The 17,666-nt window shown below is 40.8% G+C and overlaps 1 protein-coding gene across 1 annotated transcript in view; it reads right to left on the reverse strand.

Moving 5' to 3' along the window:
- Positions 1 to 17,666, reverse strand: part of BARD1 (BRCA1 associated RING domain 1) — a 43,468-nt gene that overhangs the window by 13,906 nt on the left and 11,896 nt on the right. The window contains exons 5-8 of the mRNA XM_005144951.3: positions 8,954 to 9,034; positions 8,069 to 8,241; positions 1,426 to 1,534; positions 436 to 571 (exon numbers count right to left, since the gene is read on the reverse strand). Of these exons, the coding sequence (XP_005145008.3) occupies positions 436 to 571; positions 1,426 to 1,534; positions 8,069 to 8,241; positions 8,954 to 9,034 (499 nt within the window). The remainder of the gene's footprint in view (positions 1 to 435; positions 572 to 1,425; positions 1,535 to 8,068; positions 8,242 to 8,953; positions 9,035 to 17,666) is intronic.

Below are 17,666 nucleotides of genomic sequence, written 5' to 3' on the forward strand. Positions count from 1 at the left end.
ATGAAGAACCAAATTTGAAGCAAGATAGTATGTGAGAAGAAAATTGTCAACCTCTTCTCGATTACATGCTCTTTCTAAAGGCACCATCATCTGCCTAAGACTCATTTCTGAAAGATAAGAATCTTATAGTGTCTCATATGAGCAGAGACCTTTAAGTTGGTAAAAGTGTAAAGAGACTTTGAGGAGGACATAGGGATTTTAAATATACTGCCAAACTGTGGCTCCCCTGGAAGCATCCTATTGTAGTAACCAGGTTTTATATATATTTACATGGAACAGCACACCATTATTCTATTACAGCTATAATTCAGGGATTTCAGAAACTACACTAATCAGGAACTATAAAAACACTGTTGCAGCTACCATCTTAAAGGATAAAGTGCAGAACTGTAGTTACTTACATTTGGACAGAGACATTTTATCAAGACTACATACCTCTGCTGTTAAAATCAGTACATCTTTGAGCCTTCAGAACTGTTGTTAGTTTGTTCAGCAGTTTCTGTTGCTCCTCACTAAGATTGCTCCCCAGTATACCAAGAGGTCCATCTCTTGGCTGGCTGGAGCTCAGTACCTGCATGAACAGGAAATAAACTGAATGTTAGGAACATAAATAAAGCAACTAACTCGATAGGGTGCCCAGAGAAGCTGTGGCTGCCCCATCCCTGGCAGTACTCAGGCTTTGGATCAAGTCATCCATACAAGCTAGTAACCACCCATTGGTACACACTCATCCCAAAGCAAATGCAAATACTGAGGGTTATCTTTGCAACACAAAAGCTGCGTCTTTCATTTGCTTCAGGTGGGAGTAACAGCCAGATCTTTGCAGATTTAGCTGCAACAGTTTACTTCTGGCCAATGGTTATCTTATTACCTCAATAAGGAGGGAACATAACAGGCTCTATATCCTGGAGCAGACTAGGACTGCTGGTATCATTAGGGATAACCTGATTTTGATCACACAGTCCTGAGAAGGCTTTGGCAAGAAACCACAAAAACAATCTTCCAAAACCTGTTTTTAAGTGCTGAGCTGGTATCTTCATTTTTGGACACAGAATTGTACTGGAACAGCATTTTAAGAGCACGCAAAAAGCAAAGACTGCTACTGCTTTCAGCCAGTTTGGTATGTAGAATGAATTCAAATATGCAGAAAAACAACAGCAAAGTTCAATACTTCAAGAATAACACAAGGGTCATTCTTCCATGCTAAAGCCATGTTACAAGAAACATCCTTTGTTTTCCCATATAAAGCTATAACACAAAATACCAGAGCTTGTAAGTGTCCTATGTACATTCTAGAAATAGTGGCCGAGTTAGTTTCCCAGCCCATTTTACATGTCCCTGTAAAGGCAGGTGATGTGCAACACTTACAGGATGACTTACACTTTTTAAAAGCCAAACCAAAAGCAAACAACCACACATGTTTACCTCAGAGGGTTGGTTAAGTGGAAATGATTCATTCTTCACTGGTAACATTAGCACAGACTTCATCTTTTCACTTTCTGCATAGTCCACAGGCCGCAGACCAAATATATTACTGGCAAAACAAGCACAGATGGGTTTAAGTAAATAGAATGTGACTTGATTCCTAACTAACAGGGAACATTAGCTGGGAAACTTTCCCTCCCACATTCTTATTAATATGTAATTTCAGCTAAAACCCACAAAGCTTCAAGTAAGAATTGCATCCAAGACAGATGGATACTGAATTACAAGCTGCTGCATTCAGCTGAGGAGTAAGGGATGTTCAGAGCAGTATGTTTGGTTAAATAAACCCCAGTCCTTGTTAAACTGTTTCAACATGCATTTCAATATCGTTCACCAGACCTAGAAACTTCAGCTTTAATATTTCATTGCAGTCACATAATCAAGAAATGTATTTCTGGCTTACCCATTTGCCATAAAAGACATGTCAGAAGATTCTACATACTGTGTTAAACACTGGAGCTCGATGTAGTTATGCTTTTATGGGAAGAGCTATCTGCTTCCTACTTGGGAACTGTGACTCCCTCACACTTCCAAAATTTGAGTATGCATCTCATTTTAGCTCAGCATGCTGTTCCACAGAAGACATTATAGCAAATTCATTCAGATTTTAGTTGCTTTGCCAATTCTGTTGAACACTATTCATCCTATGTGGCACCTCATAGTTATTAGATATGCTTCAAGACCCATTTCCTCCCCCGTTCTTTAAGCATTACTCAGACAGATATGATTTGCTATAAACACAACATCAAGCACAGCCATGGCTTCTATCTCTTCTTCATACAACTTTGCAGATGCAGGGCAGTAGTGAGCAAAAGCCTGAAGACAAAAACCAGGTCTAATAGTTGGTAAACACAGAATCATAGAATGGTTTGGTTTGGAAAGGTCCCTTTTAAGAACTGAAAGGCTGCAACAAGGTCTCCCTGGAGTCTTCTCCAAGCTTAACAGCCCCAACTCTTCATCCTGTCTCCATAGCAGAGATGCTCCAGCCCTCTGATCATTTCTGTGGCCCTTCTCTGGACCCTCTCCAACAGGTCCATGTCTTTCCTGTACTGAGGACACCAGAGATGGACAAAGGACTGCAGGCGGGGTCTCACCACGGCAGAGCAGAGGAGCAGAATCACTTTCCTTGTCCTTCTGTATACGCACCTTTGGATGCAGCCCAAGATAGCATTGGCCTTCTGGGCTGCAAGCACACATTGCCAGCTCATAGAATCACAGAACAGTTTGGGTTGGAAGGGACCTTAAAGATCACTTCGTTCCAATTCCCTGCCACGGTCGTGTACAGCATTCCATCTACCAGTCCCCCCAAGTCCTCCTCAGGGGTACTCTCAATCCCTTCATCATCAGCCTGTATTGATACCGGGGCTTGCCCTGACACAGGTACAGGACCTTGCACTTGGCCCTGTTGAACCTCATGAGGTTCACATGGGCCCACCCCTTGAGCTTGTCCAAGTCCCTCTGAATGGCATCCCGTCCCTTGGGCACATCAGCTGCACTACTCAGCTTGGCATCATCTGCAAACTTGCTGACGGCACACTTAATCTGCCTGTGTAGCTGATGGAGACATTAAACAATACTGGTCCCAGTAGAGACCCCTGAGGGATGTCACTTGTCACTGGCTGATCCTCTTCTCCCCACCTCATGTAGCTCTGGCTCTCAAAAGCCATAATAAAAGCTCGTTATGAAGGGGAAGCTTGTCACCAGGAACAAAGCCCTGACTCAGTATCTGAAATCCGGTGAGTTTAGTCATCAAACAATGAAACATTGAAGAGGTCAAAAAAACACTGCATCTTTGAAGTGCTTCCTCTCAGCCAGCCACATGCCTTGTGCAGAGAAGGAATATAGGAAATCTTATAGGGAAGAATTCCTATAACCCAATCCAGTCCAAAAATAAGCTCAAATCATTAAGTTTTCACTGACTTAACCAGGGGGCTTTAGCCAACGCAATGCTGAAAGATGCATCAGATCTTAGCACCTTTCTATGCTGCTGACTGAGCACTGCTCACTAATGTGCCTCTTGGGAAAAGAACCCACAAAAATCCCACACAGAAGATTCTGGGATGGTATTTTACAATTGCTAGTTTTACAATATTACCAATCCCAAGCTCTTCTGTGTACTAATGAGCAGAGACCTAGCATAATACAAATTCTGCAGCCTAAAACACAATTGGTTAGATCTCAGCCCAGTCCTGGGAGTTGCAGCCCATTAAATATTGTCATGCTGCTCCTGCTTTGTCACACATCATCAGGGTAGCTCTTGCCCTTTCCTTAAATAAAGGCCATATTCGATTCACACTGCTGCAGGACAGAGTTCCTTTGGACAGTGCATGAGGAGAAGGGGTGGGTGTATACTAGCACATACACTAAAATCACCTTTAGACTAGATGGCTGATCTTTTACTGTGAACTATGCGAGGGGTTGAAAATCACTGCATGCCAGTAGCAGAGGTTTGAGAGTGTCTTCACCCCACATCCTATGACACAGTAAGATCCTTGACTGTTGAAAGCAATTCATGAATGTTTACCACAGATAAATATAGAGGCCTCCACAGTTAAATCTAGAACATTTTTTACCAATGAAACTGTACAAATAAGAGCTCCAGCTACTCCCTCTGTATTCTTTTTTTCCTCCTTTTTAAGATCATATCAGTTGTTTCTTATCATGTATTGCTATCCCATCATTATGTGCCATTAAAGAATTAATGGCTATTCATAGGATGTTAAGATAGCACAGTTAAAGTAAAATGTGACAAACTTGGGAGCTGAGGTCTGAAAAAAGGAACTTCAGCCTAAGGGATGGATGTAAGAGTTCTGCATATTTGCAACAAAGCAGCCTGCTGAGCTTAAGCTTTCCTTAAGAAAAGTGTGAAAAGTAGCTGTAACAGGAGAAAAGAGTTTGCAAAATAAAAACTAAGGCAAAGAACATGTCCTAACAACACATTTCAAGTAGTGCACTATGATTTACATGTCCTTTTTAAAGGGAAAAGAGATGGAAAAGAGATTTGTTCTTTTTAGTTAGGCACCTACTAAGCATCCAAGAAGTAATCATGATCAGAACGAGACCTTGGCCACTCTCTGTTGGGCTGGTACACATATGAATGCAGTTACTTGACAAACCATTTTAGGAATGTTTTGAGGGTCAAGGACTACATCTATGCAGCCACAAGAACACTGGTAAGGCACAGGAATGGGAAACAGAGCTTTTGGCAAAAACATGTGCTCAACTCCATCTTTATTCAGCCAAAGTAAACAAGAGAAATCATCCACTTTGTTCAGAGTGAAAAATGAGTTTTGACTTAGTTTGCAAAACAAAGTTAAGTGAGACATGCATCTTCGGTCTACCCTTACACACAGACAGAGCATCCTTAGAAATACCAGTAACTATGTTTGTGTGTTCCTAGTGTAGGTTTGCATTTGTTGAGAACAAGTCCAGTGCACATGTTTGCTTAGCAGGGTAAGTTCCACACTCAGAAGGAAGACACTATTGTTTCTACAAGAAATAAATAGTGTCTCTAGTGCTTAAGCTAGAATACAAGGTCTCTGATGCATACTTCTTTATACCAGAATGAAAAAGGGTTTTTTGTAAGTTGTTTTAAACATTCAAGAGTCAGATGTACCCTTTGATACAAGCAGTCTCCTATTAGTAAGTCATTAAAGTACTGAATAGGCAGTAGAGGGCTACTACAGCTAGAACAAATTCCAATCAAAGAACAGAATGACTCTGCTGAGAACAAAGATGAGCCCAGCGAAGAGCAACTCAATGCAATCTGCCCAGTATAACTTTACATGTGATGATAGATGGTATCTTAAGGACTGACAGATAAAAGAACTTCTTAGCAAAAGCTTTAGAAACGAAATTCAGTTTATAGTGCAATACTGCTGAAGTCTATGGTATGAGGACAACAGAGGTTACTGCTATAGTCATAAAGAAGTTTAACAGCTACCTTCTAAATGTTTCATTGAACTTCCAGGAAGTATGTAACCACAGATAAGATAAACCAGGAGATACCCCTATCAATTCTTCAGAAGTCCCAAACTTGCACAGCTTCTAATACAAGCAAACAATGACTATATAATACTGTGTAATCAGGAGTTTTAAGCTGCTCCACTTTGATTTCAGATGTTATTTGCTGTTCTACAGTTGGGCATAAACCAAAGTTTACCCCAGTCCCACAAAAGAGTTCAGTATTTGATGAAGTCCCACAGCCATGTCCCAGTGCAGTTCTGTAACCACTTATTCCCATGTAGGAAGCTGAGCAGTTTGGGGATCTCCAGTGAGCACCTGTATTTTGAGAGTATGGTAATGTTGTGGTAAGTAGAGAACCTGCCAAAAATAAGAGAATTTAATCTGTGTAACCAGAAAGACCATCTTAGATATCCGAAGAGAGCCAGGGTTTTACTTAACCTGCTGTCAGCAGGAAGGTAAGCATGCTGTCTTGCACCAAGACAGCTAAGTGTTGCACTGGCTTGGCTCAGAAAAAGCAGACAAAACTATGCTAGTGTCATGGATGGGTCTTGTGCCTCCTAGAATTAACTGCAGGTTACAGAAGTTTCTGCCCTTACGCCATTCATAATTGAGAACCATTATCTACCCCGGAGCAATCCTACAGGTTTGGTCAGAATCAGCTTCATAACTATTCAAAAGACAGCTAAAACCTAAAAAAAGACCAAAAAAACCCCCAAAAAGAACACAGGGCAACACAACAATTTTTCCTAATGCTAAACTTACTGTGCATGAAGAACTGGAAAGAGAGCCCATTTGAGTGAAAGCATTTAGGAAGTGCTGTGAAATTGCAAACACACAGATCTAATTTTTCAAATCACTTGGCTTGCTGTGAAGCAAGGAAAAAAGAATTCAAGGGAGTGAGCACATGAAGAAAAAGCCATAAGAAGAAAAATTAGTTATGTGTAGGAGATTAACTTAAAAAAATTAACTAGGCCACCAGGACAATTAATAGGTCCACTGGTCCATACAGTATTTTTCATTTGTAGTTCTTATCTTCCCCAGTCAGTGAAAGCTTCAAATGGCAAATGAAGTGCCACAGCTATTAAACCTTACAGATTTCCAAAGACATTTTTTGCCAAGGGATACCGAAATCCCAGGATTTCAGTATTTGCTTTCTGGCAAAAGAGGTAGTTTTCATCTGTATTCACTTGGTCCTAAAGATACATACATTTAATGCACGAGGTATTAGCAAGCAAGGAGAGAGAACTAGCCTGAAAAGACATGTGGAATGAAATGTACTTGATGGGTCCGTGAACGTGATGATCTAAAACTGAATTAACCTCAGCTCTCTAACAGCAAGGGTTATGCTAATATCTGTGTGCCTCATGAACTGGGGTCCCTCAGAAAGCGGCTCTGTTTGCTCCTAGATGTATCTTGCATCCCTCTCCAGACCAGTGGATCTTACCTGCATTGGAGCCTGCAGTCAATAAATACTGCACATCTTTAAAAACCATTTCATCTTGCACAATTGAGTATCATACTAAATTTCAAGACTACTGCTCTAAGCAGCCTATTCAACACAAGCTCTGTTTTTATTCCAGTAGATTAACTCTCCAACACACAAGGGACGTTAAGACAGAAACCTGAGTTAATTCTGCTGTCAAAACAGCAGCAAGACATCAGTCACTTCTGTGAGGTTTCATGCTATATATTTAATAGTGTCCCAAGCCACATTTGAATACATTTATCATGTTCACATTTTACTTAGCTTAGCTAAAAGAAAAGACTTTAAGTAACCACAGTGAACTAATTAAACTTCTCCTCCGACCCCCATGAGGGCATGAAGAATCACTTTAATATGCTAGGATAAAGAAGGCCCTCTCCTGGGCTGAAAGTTAGCTCACTAAGATCCTGAAGAGCCCTCAGAAGAACTACAAAGTTTCATACAGCAAACAAATCCCTAACAAACGAAATCCACCAAAATCAGACAAATTATCAGTTTGGCAAAATCAGTTTGGTATTGTCTTAGATCACACACAGTGCACCTCTAAAGTTAAGGCACTCCTCAAGTATATTCCTAAAGAAAACATAAACCTTTCAGAAGAGATTCAAGTTTTACTCAATTTCTCCTTTAGAGATCCTAAAGTGATAATGTGAATGGTAAAAAATGAAACACACTCCCCATGTATCAGCCTGTGTCCATGTCACTTGTGAAGGTAGAGACCGGGCCAAAACACCTTTTTGTAAGTGCAGTAAAAGTATAGAGACAAAGAAACACCTGTAGGAGTTCAAAACTCACCTACCTCAGCATCTTAGATCTGACAGGAGCTATAAGATGTCAACAGGAAAGTGTAAGAACCAGGTAAGCTTGTTTTGTTACTTTCCTATTACAATCTCCAGTACTCCAGCTATCTATGATTCAGACATCCTTAGAAAAGTTTAGGACAAAGCAAAATGGAAAGAAAACACCTATGTGGAAAAAAAGGATGCAAGTATAGCAGAGCACATGTTTAACACCCACTCCCCCCTCACTTCAGATAAACCATATTTACTACTAGCTTTACTTCATGTTTACTTAACATACACCTTGGAAGTTGCAGCTGTGCCACAGTTAAAATAACATTCCACATGTACTTACACTGCATCACGGGAAGCACCATGCAAGAGCAGCAGCTCAACAATGCTCACGTGCCCATTCCTGACAGCATCATGAAGCGGCGAGTCGTTCTGGTACCCTGTAGTATTCACTAGTGCCCTGTACTGCAGCAACAGCTCCACCACTTCTCTGTGCCCATGATTACATGCCTCGTGCTAGTTGAGTAAAGCCATAGGAGAGGAAACTCGAGTGAAACAGGATTCAGAGCAAGGATATTTGTCACACCAGTTAACATATTCATTTTCAAATACCTTACGGTAGATGGTGAGGGAAGGTGATGCTAGGACACTGCATTACATTCCTGACATGAATTACCCTTGGAACCTAGCCCTAATAAAAAGCACAGAACAAAACTGAACAAAGGCCAACTGCATGCAAATTAGACTATGGAGAACAAAGCCTCCCAGATTAGAGACTCTCTCAAGAGTATTCTTCAGAGAAGAAGAAGCCATGGTTAAAAAGAACCTTTTGTTTATTTTCTATAACTCAAATAAGCAAGTTTTTCATTCAGCTACTTGATATATTGCCAAAATGGTAAGAAACACTGAGGACATTAAGAACCTATAAAACACACACATTGCCTGCAACTAATTATTTTCTGGTTACCACAATTATATTTTCTACATTTGCAGAATTAAGGCTAATAAAATATCTTGGCATGCCCTACCCCAGCAGAGGAGAGCTGGATTTGGGCACGTCAGTGATCAGTAATTGTGAATAAATTCTTTTAAACTTGTTTATTGCCACTTATTCATTTTGCTTAATTTTTTGTCACCAAAATGCATGTAAAGGAAACTAAAATATGGGAGAGGAAAGAAAGAAGGAAATGTGATTAGAAGACAGATGACAGAAGTCTTCAGTACCCACCAGTGGTGTCCAGCCTGCGTTATCTTTGACATTGGGATCTGCTCCATTTTTCAGCAGCTGTTCAACAGCTGCTAAATCACCCTTAGAGAGGAAAAAACATACAGTTATTAAAAAGCAATGGAGGAAACACAAAAAGACTGCAAAAAATGAAAGATGCAGAATTATACATTTAGCTGCAATAAAATGTAATGATACAAGTCTTCCATTTAGACAACAAAAGCTCGACTGGTTTGGAGGCCATGGTTTATTGTTACTGTTCATTTAGAAGCCCCACACAAATATATACTGTCAGACAAAAATGCACATAACAGACTTAACCCGGAATAAATGGACAAGTTTGTGCTACAAGCATTAAAGTCAGGAATGTTTATTGAGAATTTACTTGTCCTTCAGATTGGAGTTTTTTCAAACTAATCTAAATAACTGGCTAAAAACACGCTTAGGTGAAACAAATTAATAAGCCTGACAAGTCTTGAACCAAACGAAAAGAGTTTTATTCAACACTGCAATTTCTATTCATGTTGAATCTCACTGACACTTTCTCTGACAGTTCTTCTACCCAAAGATTTGCTTTTTGGAAGAATGCTATATTCTATTTTTAACATAAGGGAATGTGTGTGGAAAAGGGTGGAAACTGACACAGGGATTATGGGAAGAGAAGAGGCTGACACAAGGCAAAGGAATAAACAGGGTGCAGTCTGTGAATCAGAGGTTCTGACACTCTTAAAAGGCAAGTATAGGAGAGAAAGTTCGTAACAGATTGAAGCATATACATATACAGATGCAGATACCAATAAGCAAGGAGAAGCTTCCTGAGGCACAGAAGTCTCTGCAGTGCAGATCTTAAAAAACAGCTGGGAAAAGTCACCCAAAGAGACTAAAATCAAGCAGACTATGAGGCCCTTCTTTCACAGCACAGTCTGCACCTCTGCATGTTGGTACTTCAACCTCACTGCGCCATGGTAATGGTCTGCCCTACTGGAAGAGGCATCATGAATTCCGTTACAGGATTTTTGCTAAAACCTGGGAAAAGGCCAAAGGAATGATTTACCTGCACTATTACAGATCAGGAGCAGTCACACACCATTTCTCAGCTGATGGAGTAACGGGGAGGAAGGAGATTGCCAAGTGTCAGCACATGACCGAAACCTACCTAAATAATGCAAGCTTTTAAAAGGCTAAACTAGTATAGTAGTTTCTGCATGGTTTGTCACCAGTGCCCCAGTTCCATGCCCTTAAGTGGTGGCAAGTCAGGAATTCCTAGCTGTTACTCTAATGCACTGCAAGAGACTGATCTGAGATCAGACTTCACTATCCACTGTCTCAAAGATCAGTCTAAGAAGCTGAGATGGAAATCCCTTTTGTCTCAGAGATGGGTAGGAGGAGTTGAGACAAGACTCCAATATCCATTGCCTGGGAGAAGGGATGGTGGGACTCCACCAGCCACTGCCTGAGGGATGAGTGGGAGAGCTAAGACTCTTCCATCCATTACTTTGAGGATTGGTGTGAGCTATTATCCCAACAATTGCTGCAGACACGTGTGTCAAAGACCTGGCTGCAAGACCAGGGAAACTGGTCCACCAGGACCGTGTAATATGTGACATGAAGAGCAGAGGTATCCCCACCCCCAACTCTTTACAAAAGGGGAAAAGGTAATCACCAAGAGACACATCTCCAGGAAGCCATTGCCATGAGGATGACTCCAGAAGGACACCTCCTTGAGGACAGTCTCCAACAATGAGGGTAACTCCACAAGACAACACTCCATGGGGTACCTTCAAAGGGACTTCAGAAGGACACCTCCATGAGGACACCCACCACTGACAGCCTCTTGGGGGACACTCTGCTCTGATACCACGAGACTACAAACTCTGAAGAACTCCCACCACCAATGACAACGGCAACGCATCCCTGGGACACTGCTGGGTTCACTGTGGTGACTCCCTCTCTCTCTGCACCCTGAATTCTTGCTTCATTTTTTGCCTTTTTTCCCAATCTATCACTATCCCCTTTATTGCAATAACTTCATTTCCTTATAATAACTGTCTTTTTGTAATTTGTAATAAACTCTGATTAGGCTACTTGACCTCGTTTGTGTCTTAACTTCACTCTTGGGATCACAAACTGACACAGGGTCCAGCACTGGCGTTTTCCTCCAGTCAGACCCTGACAAGCATACCTTAGAGAATTTTAAATTAGGCTTTAAATACAACGAAAATAAACTTAATCCTATCTGTTGTTGAGGAACAGTTTGGAAATACAAAATAGCTCTTCTTTAGTTGGAGAAAATATGAAGACAGACTGCTCAGCATAATATAAATCCTGCAAGCAGCAATTGTTCAGTTCAACATTCACCCCCCCCCAAAAACAATGTTGACAATCACTGGCTTTACAACAGTCAAATTAACACATCAGAGAGACATTTCATTATATTCACAACCTAGGTGTCCCAGCAAAATGTTGCCTTTCAAAGCAATTAAAGAATTCTAACAGCAGAGTAGTCTTTACGGTTGCAAGGTAACAGACATGCATCAAATCTGAAGAGTCATTCAGAGGCAGCTAAGACAGAGTTCAGCATTAGATCTTTCTCTACAGAGAGAAGATACTATTATCTATAATGAGCAAGATCTGAGCTTATCATTTAAAGCTAAGTTTGCAAACATGTACAGCAAGGGTTTGACACTTCAAGAGTACTCTTTTAAAGCAGTAAGCATAGCTAATAATTTGTGTGGGCATTAGGTAGTATCACAGCTTTTCAGAATTGTTACCAGAACATTGATTTGTAAAACCACGCTGTAGCTTTATCAAAGGAAATGCTGTTGGTGTGAATACGAGCACCGACAATATCCACAGGCTGAAACCCAGGTCTACCTCCAGGTAAGAAAACTGGTGTTTTGCTGTTTACAGAAGGCAAACATTGTCATCACCTCAGCTGTAAGTGAAACCAGCACCTAGTAATGAGGGTGACAGTAAAGGAGGAGAAGCTGGCATGCCAGTTGTACTGCGCAGTGAATGACGGGACGGGTGCTGTCAGGATTATAAGAGATGTGTTAACAAAATATTAAAAACTGGCTTTAAGATGAAAGAGGGTAGGTTTAGGGTTAGGGGTTAGGGAAAAAAACCCAATCAGTATTAGGGTGGTGAGACAGACAGGGGCACAGGGTGCCCAGAGAAGCTGTGGCTGCCTCATCCCTGGCAGTGCTCAAGGCCAGGAAGGACAGGGCCTGGTGCACCCTTGTCTAATGGAAGATGCCCCTGCCCATGGCAGGGGGTTGGAACTGGATGATCTTCAGGTTCCTTCCGACCCAAACGAGTCTATTGATCCTACAGGATTCTGTGAAAGGAGAACACACTAGTAGTCCTCTCAGAGGCTATCTAGTGAGTTACCATGGAGTGAACAGCCAAAGGCTAAACTTCAAGCAGCAGATCCTTAGCAGCTGTATGTGTTACCAAGACCCTCCTGCAAGCAGGATCACTACCATCTGACAGTGATCGGAGAGTAAAACAAAGTGCAGTTAACACATTGAACAGTTCTAACAAAGTTAATAGAATTACTCACATTTAAAAGTTTATAAATGTTTTGCTCAACTTTAAGAAAGAAAGAGTGAGAACCTGGTAGGGGCAAGTCCCAGCCAGAAATACACCTATGTACCATATTATCTTTCTTCCACAAGTAAGAAAGCAGAAGAGGCTACACCTACCAGCACAAAATTACTACTTTGCACAAGCTTCACAAAGCTGTACTTTGACTAATAAAGAAATCAACTTTGTACATTTAGTCCCTTGAGTTTCCTTGATCTAGCAAGGCCAGCATAAAATCACCAGTCCCAAATACAGAATCATAACCATACCAGATGATACCAGCAGGAGCCTTCATAGCTTGTGCTAGTCTGTGACAACAGCAGAGTGGAAATGTAGCTGTAGACAGTACTTGTTTAGAAATGGAGAACTGGACAAACACAAGGTAGAAAAATGCTAACATTAACAATTCAGGGGGAAGTGTTGGTTTTTAAATCTCATTATCCATGAAGGATTACAACAAGCTTCTGAAGAGGCAGGAACTACTGCAGAATGTAAAATAATCTGTTTGGAAGAAACAAAGCAAAGGACATTTTACGCTTGTAACAAAGCTTGTGTACAGTGACAACACAACAATGCAATGGGCTTGCTCTTCCTCTGCTACAGCCTAAGGAAGGTCTAGAAAAACCATACAAGCAAGAAAGGCATTGGGGCCATCTGTTGGCAGATCTAGAAGACAGCATTAGCTTACACAGAGCACACAGCTTTACAAACACCTCCTTCCCAAGGAGGACTTAGTTCCTGCAGAGACAGATGGCATGAGCCCAGCAAAACAGCTCATTTGACCCAGACAAGGTTTTCTGATTTGCTCTTTTTTTCATTTCCATGTCAATTGTGTCATGATTTTAATGCAGACAGATGGTTAAGAACTGTAAGTGTCCTTTCAACCCTATTCTATAGGGGTTTTTTTCCCATTTTACCCTTTACTATTTCCATTAACTGTACATATTTTCCACCCAAAAGTAACATTTAAATTAATGCAAACATATTCTACCAGCTCAAAAGGGAGAGGTGCAAAGAATTAGGGCAGTATATTAAGATGATGCTAAAAACCTGTACCACTTCAACCACTTCTCTCTTTATTTGCAAAGGTAACAAAGTGACTTCAATTTTTAGGTCAAAGAAATGACAAAAACCACCATTCAAACCCAAATACATTTGTCTGAGTTATTAGAGGGGGGGAAGTGGGAGGGGGAGAAAACTGGGTTATTTACAACTCCTAAATGGACAAAGAGGACAAATACCAATTACAAAGTGCTTGAAGTAACTGTGAATGCTGGAACAAATTATTTCCAGGAACCCACAGGTTTCTCACCTCAAATTTCTCTGTATTTATTCACCAGCCAGCAGACCATTTATTAACTAACAAGCATACAAGTAACTATGGTTAACCTTTAACAAAAAAAGGATTCAAGAAGTTTAACCCACCTTAGAAACAGAACACCAAGTATTATTGAAAAAGAAATGGCAATTTGCTTCAAAGCCTTCAAATCAGCTCTTGGGAAGATGGATTGCCTTGACTCACAGCTAACTTTCATAATGAAACCATCACACTGCTTCATACGACATGCTACCGGGTGGATACTACTGTAATGCTACCGGATATGCTACTGGCTGGATACTACTACAGGGCTGCTTACCAATTGTATAGCACTTGGCTTTACCATTAGAGTCAACTTTAGACACTGAGTTTCTGCCAGCACACCTCACATCTCCAATGAAATGAATAGTAATACACACAGCTAAGTCACCAACCACACAAAATCACAAGGTCTGGATAAATAAGACCTTGGACCAATGGATGCATTCATTCACTGTGAAGCAGCTGGCAGGAATGTTGCTGTCCATCAATCCACTGCCTACTGGTCAAGGCCAGGCTGGACAGGGCTTGGAGCAACCTGGTCTAGTGGAAGAGGTCCCTGAATGTGGCAGGGGGTTGGAACTGGATGATCTTAAGGTCCCTTCCAACCCCAATCATTCTATGATTCTATGATTATGAAGAGTCCAGCACATCAGGCTAGCCACAGGTGAAGCTTTTATGAAGGCCTCCTTGGTCATCTGTCAAAACTAAGAAGTCCCTGGAACAGGAAATAATCAAAACTGGTCCCAAGGTTCCTTCTCCCTTTCTTCAGACTCAGACGATGCTCTGCATAGATGAAGCTTTTTCTTTCCTCAGAACAGGTACAACTCTCTAAATGCTTCTGACTTGAACCATAAAAATCAAAGCCTTCTCCCAGCTACCTTCCACCCATGGCTGTTATCCTGTTGCACTGCAGTTCACTGTTCCTCTTCCAGCAATTCCATACTGTGAACTGCCCATCATCTCCCTTGCCAGTGCAGAAAAAATGCAGGCACAATCAAGACCTGAAATCATAGTTTGGTGGTACAGCATTGTGTAGATGTACAACCCTCTGCTAACCAGTTAAGTAGCACTGCATTTTTAATTGTCACCTAAGAGCCAGTCCTATGAACAGCTTGTTATTTTATGGTAAAATAATTCCTGTATAAAGGGCTGTTGATTGGGCAACTTCCCACCAATTTAGAATATTAGGAGTGCAACAGGTCATGCTTTGCATTTTAACTAATTGCAAGTTTTACCTTTAATGGCTATGAAGGAAAATAAATGACTGCTGTTTGCTATGGGAAGAGCCACATTTATTTAACTCAGCTTTAAGATCATCCACACTAGAACCTTTTTGATTTCAGCAAGTTAATAACTAGTAGTACTAAACAGGAACAATCCCTCTGAATCATTTGAAACAGCATAGTACACTTAATTTTAATGCCTGATAATGTTGTTTATTATCTCTTTTAAACAAGGAAAAAAAAAAGGAGAACTCAATTAGCTTTAATTAAATTCAGGGCATTAGATCCTAACAGTTAATGAAAATAATACAGAATTATTTGCATAATTAATGAATTCCCAGAGAATTAAGACTTTATTTCACTTTGGGGGGAGGGCAGCAGCTACAAGTCTGTTTCCCATTACACACATGATAAAGAATCACCCATAAAACCAAACTGGATGAGAAATACTTCTTACAGAAACAGGGAAAAAAAAATGACAGGGCTACACCGGAAACAAATCCAACCCCCCCCCAACCACAATTAGAATATACATACAGTATAAAGCCTAGTATTTTCCAGAGCCGTTTCTTTGAGAACACACATCTGTCAGTTCCATAGCAGGGCTAGGTTTAGAAGGGTGATATAGAAATATACAGCTTACACAGAAGACAACCGCATGCAACAAACCTGTTTTCTTGCAACTGCCACCCATCCCCAGCAAATTCTTGGCAATTAAACACTAGTATTTCTTGCTCACTGATTCACAAAGTGTAACCAAACCTCACGAACTCAAGATGAAGTCCTCACATCATGCTGGCTTGAGCAACTTAATCCACTTCAACATGAACTAGTAACTGTGCCTACATCTACTGGCTACCAGGGGATGGAGCAACTTCTTAGGAACACCCATGATTAAGCTACATAACCAGAACTAAGAACACCACAAATGAAAGGTCATCTGTATAACCTTCTGCAGATTAAGAACTGAGGTTCAGAGACATAAAAACAACTTTCCATTAGAGATGCAATGGAAGTTTAGTAGCTGGTTATAGTTGTAGTTTTTGTTACCAAAGAACCACTCTCTTTGCCTTATTTTACTTACATTTAAGAGAGTGGTAACTTCGGCATTACCCTGAAACCCTACCTAGTTAAAAAAGCTTTCACTAATGAGCACCTCAATGCAACTGGAAAACCACTGCAGAACTAACAAGGAACAGAAGTGACTTCCCATTTTAGCTCCGTAATTATAAACATTAACTGACAACACCAAAATTAATGCACAGACAGGACTGAAAAAAGCATTCATGTGTACGCCCACCCCATTGCGTACTCCGCAGCTGGAGGTCAGCGTTTCAACCCATTGCGATGGCCCTAGCCCTTTCTCAGAGAGCTGTACCACTGCCAAAAAGCAGTGCCAGCTACACCACTCCACTTGGAGAGTGAAAACTTCTTTGTCCTTTCTGTCTATAGAATGAACAGTTTCATTTTTACTCATTTACCTTCAAAATGCTCTGCAATGAAAAACATGCCTTACTGGTGTATCACTGCAGAAATGCTGTTTCCTTAGGTTAAATACTTGTTTGGAACACAAATATCATACATACTGCTGGGAACCATACCTGTGTGAAAACCTGTCAAGGCAGATAGTTTTTCTTTTTTGGAACCAGTCACGATAGCATTCCTTACAAATTCCCAGAAAATAGTGGAAGGATAATTCGTAAACAGTGCTTTAATAAAGAGAAATATGCGAGACTTATGATGAAAGGTGGGAAGAGATCTATCCTTTAAAGCTCTTGAGTCCTGTGTGGACAATGTTTCATTTTCACTTCCTAATTCTGTATTAATGACAAAGTATGAGATTTGAACTCAGCTTAGTTCAGCTGCCACATCCATTTAAAAAGGTCTTGTGCAGCAGGAGTGGCTTAATAGACTGCGCTTGAAACAGGACACAGTTACCAAGAACAGCCTTTGTCTCCACAAATAGAAGTGCTAGATAAATGTCAGGATGCTTACAGGTGAATCAATTCTTCCAGTATAGGTAGGTTATTAACCAGACAATATTTCTATATTATGATTTAACACAAAGTACAATTAAACTGCCAGACTACAAACTCTTTGAAATGACCTCTCAGAAGAGAGCTGTCGCATTAGTGTGTCTGATGGGTTTAGCTGCGAGCACTCAACTTACCCTGTCTGCTTTCACACAGCAACAGGGAAGGACAGCCCTTGCAAAGAGCAAAGACATGATGTTCTACCACAGCAGGAACCAGCCAAGAGAATAACTTAACAGCAAAATGAGCAACAGCTGTTATTGCAAGAATAACACTGATCCAACATAAAAGTGAGAACATCCCAACTCTGTCCCAAATCTCCCAACTCTGCTATCTCTGAGGAAAGCATGCTCAAAGCATAGGGCTCAGCATGGGAATCACAGGGCACAGAATTTCCTTCCTCTTGAGCCAACACTTGCATCAGGGGAAGGATCTCAAAGATTATATAGTGGTTAATGTCAGCGAAGGCTGTATAGAGTTATCTTGATGTAGATAATTCAGCTCATATGCTGGCT

The sequence above is a fragment of the Melopsittacus undulatus genome, chromosome 8 (assembly GCF_012275295.1).
Source record: "Melopsittacus undulatus isolate bMelUnd1 chromosome 8, bMelUnd1.mat.Z, whole genome shotgun sequence".
NCBI lineage: Eukaryota > Metazoa > Chordata > Aves > Psittaciformes > Psittaculidae > Melopsittacus > Melopsittacus undulatus.